This window comes from Magallana gigas, chromosome 9 (genome assembly GCF_963853765.1).
Source record: "Magallana gigas chromosome 9, xbMagGiga1.1, whole genome shotgun sequence".
Taxonomy (NCBI): domain Eukaryota; kingdom Metazoa; phylum Mollusca; class Bivalvia; order Ostreida; family Ostreidae; genus Magallana; species Magallana gigas.
The window spans coordinates 49,008,496-49,018,418 of NC_088861.1; the positions used below are offsets into that span (position 1 = coordinate 49,008,496).

General features: G+C 29.9%; 1 protein-coding gene across 3 annotated transcripts; it reads left to right on the plus strand.

The window, feature by feature from the left end:
* Positions 1 to 303: 303 nt before the first annotated feature.
* Positions 304 to 9,497, plus strand: LOC117680636 (multiple epidermal growth factor-like domains protein 10). 3 transcript variants are annotated; one of them, XM_066071959.1, is made up of 11 exons: positions 304 to 494; positions 859 to 1,068; positions 2,694 to 2,924; positions 4,323 to 4,451; positions 5,054 to 5,191; positions 5,663 to 5,800; positions 6,104 to 6,241; positions 6,551 to 6,688; positions 7,480 to 7,617; positions 7,893 to 8,030; positions 8,366 to 9,497. In XM_066071959.1, the coding sequence occupies exons 1-11, from the start codon at positions 419 to 421 to the stop codon at positions 8,668 to 8,670; spliced, it is 1,779 nt and encodes a 592-aa protein (XP_065928031.1). In that variant the 5' UTR covers positions 304 to 418; the 3' UTR covers positions 8,671 to 9,497. The 3 variants fall into 3 exon arrangements, with proteins under 3 accessions (XP_065928031.1, XP_034334657.2, XP_065928032.1); XM_034478766.2 differs by having other exon boundaries at positions 305 to 494; positions 859 to 1,077; XM_066071960.1 differs by lacking the exon at positions 304 to 494 and having other exon boundaries at positions 728 to 1,003.
* The last annotated feature ends 426 nt before the right edge of the window (positions 9,498 to 9,923 follow it).

The window sequence follows — 9,923 nt, forward strand, 5'->3', positions numbered from 1 at the left end:
TTCTGACACACGATAAATGATATATGCAACATTCATTGTCTTAAATAGTATATCATTATTGCACCGGTTGCCAAGTGATTTTTGTCCTTCTTTAAAATTAGATAGATTTCTATTTGGTATTTAAATTTACGAATTTCTATGTAGTCACTACGTAGATATATGCAAACCAACAGCCACACAGATAAGGCAAAACAAACCTCTTGAAAAAAAAGAAAGTATAAAACCGCCTAAGCTTGTAATTGGTATTTTCACTTCCTTTTCATTCAACAGGTTATAATTGCTTTTGTGAATTTACATTCTAAAAGCTTAATATCTTTCAAGACATTTATGCAGCTTATTTGACTTTAGGTTAAAAAAAATCATATTTCGCCTGTAGGCGCTTTAACAAGATTGATTTGACCTAACCAGATCCCTTATCATGTTGTTGCCGCTTGATGACAATCTTTACAAAATAATCGTTTGCAGTTGTCTGTTGAGTTCTACTGCGGCATTTGGTAAGTAAATGTTTTTTTTATATATATCTTTTATATAATTCTTATAGTTCGAAAATATTTGTATTTCATTCAGCATTAAAAGAGTGGTAATGATGCGGATAGGTGAATTAACACAAAAAGTCATCCATACTTTTTAAATTGACCTTACAAATATTTTTTTCCAATATTACTTTATAGTATCAATCAAAGAAGTTACTTATTTATTCTTAGGTTATAAATACAAACTATGTATTAAGCAGTGTTCAATTCCTAAATAGTAGTAGTGTTTAATATTTGAGAGTAATATGAGATTTTTTTAAGAATACAAAGGACACACAAATCTTGTTTTGAATTATAATAACATATTCAAGTGATAAATTGACAGTCAATATTGCACTCAACAAACCGGCATATCAAAATAGACCTTGGGATGAAGATGACGCCCAAAATGCAGTAGATGGTCGTAAATCAAACCTATCTTGGAAAGAAGGAGAGTGTTCTATGACGTACGGTGAACAGAACGCCACCTGGTGGGTGAACCTGACAGGCATCCATAAAATTCATTACATTATCATCTACTACATGAAGAACTATCGTAAGTGGGGTAAAGCTTAAATTTTACTTTTTCTATTTTACCAACTTTATAGTTAACGTTTCTTCAATAAAAAAAAATCCTAAATAATTTTTTTAAATTTATCAACTAGATGATAGCCCGCTAAAGCGCTGGGAATACTTGTTACACTTAAAACTTTTTTGCGATTTGTTAAACCAGAGTTTCTTTGTATATATTGGGTCAACATGTTTTCTTATTTTTTTCCTGTGCTCATTTTTAAAAACATAAATGAATAAGCTACTGGATGTATATTTAGAGGTGTGAATAGGGATAATAATCTTAACTGAAATTGAATATATGTAGCTTTATTACTATATCTATATATTTTTGTAGCTGACTGAAAAACTTCAATCTTTTTAGGCGTTTGTGTGTTTGTTCAATCTGCGGTTAATTGTTTCAACATGATATTTTAGATTTTCGGATCGTTTGAATAAAAAGTCACAACTTGGTCGCATATACAGGCATGGTGATTTTTTTTAAATCGAGGACGGGGTTTCGTATCTTTTTGCTTTAAATTTGTTCCTTATGACATTTTTAATAATAATTTTTTAACAATCTCCCAAATAAGATTTCAATATGTTAATTTTGGATAAAAGCCTGCTTTAAAAACAAAAGTGAGGAAAAGGGCAAACTTCTACTTCCTGGTGCAACATATCAGTTTTATGCATGAATCATTTATTTTAAAAGATTTCATATATACTGTAGAGTTATCAACACAATCTGTTCATCTTTTACAAAATAATATTTAAGTTTTACCAAACTTTTGTTTGTGGTCTAAAATAATGTTCTTTCTATCAAAGCTAAAATCGCACATTCGAGAAAAGAATTGTTGCATTTTATTTATTCAACGTTTGTCAAACTTTAACTTCTATACATGTATATATAAAGGAAAAGAAAAGTTGTTCAGAAATGAAAATTGGTTTTTGAGCACAGTTAATTACTAATCATGTAAAATTCAATTATGATAGTTTACGGACGTATTGAAATAATAAAAGTGAAGTCAATTACTCTGATCCAGTCATTCCATTGCTTATTGGCTAAACGTCTTTGTTTGTAATTATAGAAGTACATAAAGCTAGTGATTGAATTATGTTCCATTTAGAAATCAATATTACACATGTGACAGATTATATATATGATTATAAATCAGGACACCTATTTAAAAATCGTTGAAGAATTTAATTGTTTTCTTCCCTTATAATCTATGTACACAAAACAAAATTATATTGTGTGTATTTTAATGTGTATCCATTTGCTTTATGTAGGTACTGTAGTCTGTCCAAAAATATTTATTCTGAACATTTTGGCGATTTAAAAAACATTATTACACATACCCGTGATTTAAGTGCAAATGAAATAGATAAAAAGGAATATCTTACTAAACTATTTACTAATTTAATAAAGGCAGTGAATATTTATAAGCCCTCGAAAAATAGTTCCTGTCTCAAGTTTGATATATAGCTATCCCAACTATATCCATTGGTTAAGTGTACATTGAATAGGTGTATAATATAGATGACTGAATAAATGAGAAATGCTATTTTAAATGACAATCATTTTTTAATATGAAGCTGTTAAAATTAATTGATGATTGCTTGATTATTCAGGAACTGTTGGATCTTCTGTGTATGTTTCAAATACAACAGATATATCAGATGGGTTAATGTGCTTCAACGACAGTGACTATACAATAGACACGGTGCCTGCTATTGCTAACATTTCATGCTCGACAAAAGCACAATATGTGATATACTATAACGAAAAACGCCCGCAAGTCATGTATCCTCGCTTTAACTATACATTTGCTGCGAATTTCCTTTGTGAAGTAGAAGCATATGGTAAGATATACTTTATGTTTATTAAATGTTTTTAGGAAAGCATTTAATGTCCATTTATGTTGTACTAAATATCATAAAGGACTTATAAATCGCCAAATTAACAGCTTAAATCAGAAAATTAGACATACTAATTTTAAACATGTCCTTTCAACGGTTACCCTCCCAAACAAGCACTATTTATTATACTCAATGTCTTATTTTTAATGAAAATGTTTAATGAATATTTCACTGCTTTTATATAGAAATAAACTGAATTCTACGGCGAATTGTACGCGCATAATTTACGCGCACGTAACAATTCGTTGTGATACCCGTTGCCAAGTGTGTTGCTAACGCTGAGGGTAATAGAACGATAGAATAGAATATAATAACCAACTGCGTCTAAACCAATCAGATTTCAGTATTTAACATGAAAGTTTAATAACATTAATTGTTCCTGTTATTTTTATTTCAACACCAAAAAGTGGGCGCTCACGATCTACGTGCCTATTAATTATCAGGCTCATCTGGATAGGGATTACATGTATATATGCGCCTGTGTTAAATACAAATTCAAGTAATAACAACAGTAAATTTTGTGGACTATCAATACATTATATTTCTATATATTTCTATCTAAAATATAGTGAAACAATTTTTAAGGAATAAATATATATATATATGATATCACCTTTCACTCATTTTGGATTATATATATATATATATATATATATATATATATATATATATATATATATATATATATATATATATATATATATATATATATATATATATTTGTTTAATAGTTAAAATATTGCCCCCCCCCTCTTAAAAAATCAAAAAAATCGATGTTTTCCTATCAAGTAATAACATCTACATTTGACTTCTTTTTTTAGGAAGGAAGGACAATAAGTATAAATTTATGATTTGATATGTCACCAAGCATGTTTATTCCAAATAAAAAAAGTCCCACTAAGTTCTCCTTTTTAAGCAATAATTTTAAGGTAATTGAATATATATTGCTTTTAACTTACACTCATTTGGATAAAAGCAATATCAATAATTTTCAATAAGCATTTTTCAATTAGATTGGAAGGATTTTCATTATTTTTCATATATTTTTAACTCATTTGAAAAATATCAAGGATCAAATATATCATGAATAATGATGTTTCACATCTCACCGCAAACACAATCCATTGTTTTTTTTTTAATAAAAAGTATATACAAGAAGCTTTAAGTACCATCACAACAATTATGCTGTGTATTTTTGTATAGTAAACTAGGTTTTAATACTGAAAATTTATTTTTTTTAAATATAAGATTAACTTTTTCCAAATGTATTAATATGAAAACGGACAATTTAAAGCTAAAAAAATATCTTAATGCCTTTCACTAATATCATATTTTGCTTAGGATGTCCCAATACTGGGTTTTACTACGGAATAGATTGTTGCTCAAATGTTAATTGCCAATACTGTCACATGGACACAGGCACCTGTCTGGAGTGTAAACCTGGATATATAGGCGACAAGTGTGACATAGGTGATGTATAGACAAGTTTGTTTATCATTAACTTCAATGTTAAGTTCAAGAGGTCATGAGGAGATTAATTGTTACTATTTAAAAAAAATAAAACTTGCAAATATAAATCTTACTGATATCATTTGATAAACCCTTAGAACTCAAAGATTTTAGTGATCAAACTTATGACACAAAATAGTTGTATATAGTTTTGAGTTTCTACAATAATTGGTGTCTTCTTGTTTTTGGGCACATGGAAATGATATGGCATTTTCCAAATGACATCTGATTTATTGAGAGGTCAAGCGATTTTGTGAACTTGAATGTGCAAGTTACAAAAGTATCAATGTTGAATTAACTCTCTGATTTTAAGGATTATGCTTTTAAGAATATTACCTGGGGTTTCATATATATTTATATAATAAAATGTTAAGAAATGTTAAAACGCTCAATATTTACTTTTTCCCATTCTTGCCAACTTTGACTAGTCCTCAAAATGCAGAGTATGTCATTTTGTCTCCAAAACCTACACCTATTTTATCCATTCATTTTTTTTTACCAATGACAACTATATTCACAAATCGTTTTATGACTTTTAAGCAGTATTAATACTTTATTTTTAGAATGCACAAATGGTAAATATGGAAAACAATGCCATAATGATTGTGGCTATTGCAGACACATGAACAAGTGTAGTCATATTAATGGGACATGTGTAAAAGGGTGTAAGCCGGGATATAAACAACCCATGTGTACACAAAGTGAGTGGATTGTTAAAAATTCCAAGCGCAGCTTATCAAAAACATATTTCGAAATATGATATAAATGTTGTCTTTTTTATTTAATCGTACATGGAATTCGGTCAATTTTCTTTCAACGATTTTTAACCACAAATAACCTTTTTCGACCCTCTCCCCCAATTCTTAATTAAAAGAAGAAGCAATTCATATTGTTTTATCATATAATTTATTTCTATTAAACTTTATTAAACCAAATAATCAATCAACAATATCTCACAAATACAACACAAGTTTTATTAAAAAGGGATTGTTTAAAATACCTTCCAGTTGAATATAAATGTATGTTATAGTTATGTTTATATCTCTGTTTGTTTTCAACATGTGTATGCATTTGATTTTAATATTCCTTTTGTAATATTTAGATGAACTTTTTTTATTGTTACTAGCACAAAGCATTAATATTATAGTTGATTTTTTTTGTTCGTGTTTGAGAATGTGAATTGGGATCATATGGAGATGAATGCAGTGAAACTTGTGGACACTGTCTAGACGTCCGCCAGTGTTCCAATAGCAATGGGATATGTCTAAAAGGGTGTGATGCTGGGTATCAAGGTGCAATCTGCAAAACACGTGAGTACATGTTTTTCATATGATGTAAACCAAATTTAATTCGCGCGCGAGAAAAATTTACGTACCCCTCGTCGCAAAAAGTTGTTGCTGCGAATCATACATGATCTGTATATATAATCTACATTTTGATCGCGAAAACTAGTCTCCATGAACCAGTTTTTCTCCTATTAATCTTCAATTAAGTAATCGAGAGATATATTGTAAATCTATAAGCTTATTTCCATTAGGACTCTGATTAAAAACTGTAGTAGTACTTTTTAACAATTCTGTCTTCACTATTATGCGTAAAATTATATCCTACAGAATGCTCTGCACGAAGGTATGGGGAGGCTTGTCAGCTTCATTGCGGTTACTGTAAAAACATGATAAAATGCCACCACGTAGATGGGACGTGTAAAAACGGATGTGAACCAGGATTCATAGGAGATAAGTGTAAAACAGGTGCGCCGAAAATGTTACCGAACAAATTATATTTCTCATTTTATTTTATAGAGACACTCACTTTTCAAAAGTTGTTTTGTAGCTCATTTTCAATTTTGTTTCATTTGCATCACGCTTTCTCTTTTTTATAATAAAAAAATGACTCTTTAAGTAGACATACCTCAAATTTATGCAAATATCGATGAACAACAATGTTTTGTTCGTTTCTTTTTCGTAGACTCAATTAGTTCATTCATAAACATATTGATGTAACATTCATACTTTTTTTTTTACCATTTTCGTCTTTTTATTTTACAATTGAAAACACAGTCTGTGACAAAGGATGGTATGGTGTTCAATGCAGGGAGCCATGTGGTCATTGTCAGGACTCAAACCAATGTCTGCAATCAAACGGAAGATGCTTAACGGGGTGTATGGCTGGGTATAGTGGACATCTGTGTAAAGCACGTGAGCATATGACTTATATTACTATTCTCTTTAACATGTAGATAAATTACTGTTTTTAATTTGCAAACTTTAATGATATTTGCATCCCTTTTATTTTAAGAAAAAACATGTTTACCTTGCAAAATAACATATCTTGTATTTAACTCAAGTTAGCCGTCTAAAAAAATATGTTATGTTACCACAACTTAATTGCATGTCAACTATCTTTCAGCTGGCAAAATTACAGAATTGACAACATACATTTTTCATCATAACTAACTTTATTTACGGATTCCCAAAAGTTTAAAACAATGTTAAGGGCGAATACACAATAGATTTAAACTAAGTACAACATGTTGCAAGAACATTCCAGAAAGGAAGATTCCGGTGCTCTTGGTTTTTCCCTTATTCTGCATTTTAAGAAATTTTCATTTGATACTCTTACTAAGACTAATGCCTATAACTAAAAATGTTGCCAAGAATATAAAGTACATGCTGAAAACGCTTCATTCTTGTTTGAGTTTTTGTCACGTGTAACTGTTTTAAATCAGTATTAATTTTGTTATTACCAAAATATTGTTTATCAGGTTGAGCAACTTGGAGTTTTGTTTAGTGCACATCTCTGATTGACAACACCTCCTTCTAAGATGGTCTTTCAGTAAACAAACAATTAATCTGGTGACACATGCTAAAATATTCCTTTACAGATTGTATTGCACTGCAATGTATACAAGTATAATTAGTGTAAAATGATGATGTTAATTAGAAATCGTTATTAAAAAGCAATGAAAGATGATGCTTTTGTGTTACAGAATGTACACACAGGAAGTACGGTGATGGTTGTCGGACTGATTGTGGACACTGTAAAGATATGGGGCAGTGTAACCACGTGGATGGGGTTTGTCCAAACGGATGTGAACCCGGATATACACAAGACAATTGTACACAACGTACGACGATGATTCGCTATCAACTCCTTGTTGTTGGTCAAACGAAGCAAATCAAAACATTTCTATATATCCGTTTTACTTTCATGCATATGCAAGCAAATAAATGGTTAAACAAACAATACAATGCAACTAAAGGGTCAATTAAAAAAATAATCCAAAGCACGTTTAGTAATACATTAAAAATTATAGAAGGATATATATTCAACATATCCATATTAATGTTAACCAAGATTATTGTTTATTAAAACTGTCTTCAAAACACGAAACTCTTGCAGATTGTGAGATAGGAACGTATGGAGTTGACTGTAATGAGACCTGTGGACACTGTCGTGATTTAAACCAGTGTTCTTACACCAATGGAACATGCTTCACTGGATGTAATGCTGGTTACCATGGTGACCAATGCAAAACAGGTGAGTACATAGACTAATTGTGTGGGCAATATAAATCATGATCTATTAGAATAATGAGGTGTACTTCTTTTTATTTTAAATTTCATATGTATCTGTTGAATCAAATTACATGTTCTAAGTATTTGTAAAATTAAAAAAAATAAATAAAAAACACCTATTGGCAAAGTAAACTGTCGTATCTTATTCAATGGTCTGCAAATGATGAGATTTTTGTGTAATATAATGAATACTGATGATACCAATAAAAGAATATTTTATATTTCTTTTTTCATGAACATTGTTTCATCAATTGGCTCTGGTAAATATGTTGACATTATATGAACTTTACGTTTCAGTTGACGAACTGTCTAGAAGAACCCTTCTCTTTTTTATTTTTTCGTTATGTTCGATATTGGGGCTGACATGGATTTGTTGGATAATCTCCACAATTTGTAATAGAAGAGGACGGTATGGACAACAAAATTTCAAGCAATGCAAAAAGGAAGTCCAGGCTGAAGATTTACATATGAAAGCTGAAAGTGAGCACATGGCGCGAATATACGACGATACAAAGTGTAAGAGTCCGGTGGAAAATCAGGCGTGTTTCAATGTTCCTGAAGACAACACTTATGTTGAAATGAAACATATTTATCAAAATTGAATAACTCTACGGAGCTTGACAGCAAAGCGCAACTTAACCATTCAATAATTTATGAGCTCCTTTCCAGGTGATCAATGGCGATCAATAACGAGCTTCAGATTTTGGTTTTATTTTTTTATATATATTTAAAAATCCTTTGAATTATAGAAAACATAGATTCCATATTGTCGCAGGTCAATTTTCCTTATAGATTAGAGATAAAATTTGGAGAGGCTATATAGAAAAATGACAAATTTATAGTTGCATCAACCGGAGCCTTTATAGTTAGGACAATGCCATGTACAATGCACATCACTTAAATGTGTTCCTTAGTTAGAGTTACCTTTGTAGCAGTTGGATAGGCAAAACTCCAAACATTTCTCAGGATGAAACGTAAAAGTACAACACTGAATACTCAGGGGAATTTACAATAAATGTAATAAAAATTATTTAACATCCGTCGATGCCCAATATAAAATTGGGAAGTATACCCCCCTCTCCAAAAAAAGTGAAAATAAAATAAACACGGGGTGTAAAAGTCATTACAATAATGATAATCCTAATTTTTTTTTAGCTATGAAGTTGCAGGGTTTCGTGTTAGTGAATGCAAATACCTTGCAAAGAATGTTGTTGTACAAAGTGAGTGTAAATTTCATTGACTTGATATTTGTTTTCGTTTTTTAAGTAGCTTGTTTTTTTTATGTTTGACATTGTTTGTATTAGGTTCAATGTTTAAAGGGACTTGGACACGATTTGAGATCAAACATTTTATTTTTTATGTATAAAATGGTTAACTGGTGCAATTTAAATGATTGACCAAAATATTAAATGTTGAAGTCAAGTTACAAGCGAGATACAGAGGTAAGAATTGATAGTTATGTAAACAAAGCTCGAGTCTTATAGTTGTTTACAAAAAATGTAATGTAGAATTTTAACATTTCTTAGACCAATTAAAATGTAAAAACCATTTAAACTAATTCAATATCTTTATAAATACTATTATCATCAAAAGAAAGTTATATTTGATTGAAACCTACACCAATACAACACATATGTAAAAATGACAATATTCGAGCTTTGTTTACAAAACAAAGAATTATAAACTCCGTATCTTGCTTAGTACTTGATATTTGAGTTTCAAATTTTGACATAGTATTATAAATTTCTATATTTATCAGTAAAAACATAAAAAATGGAAAAACAAAATTTGAAAATTTTAAGTCAAATCGGTTAAAGTCCCTTTAATGTACTGTTTTTGTGTTTCATATGTAAAT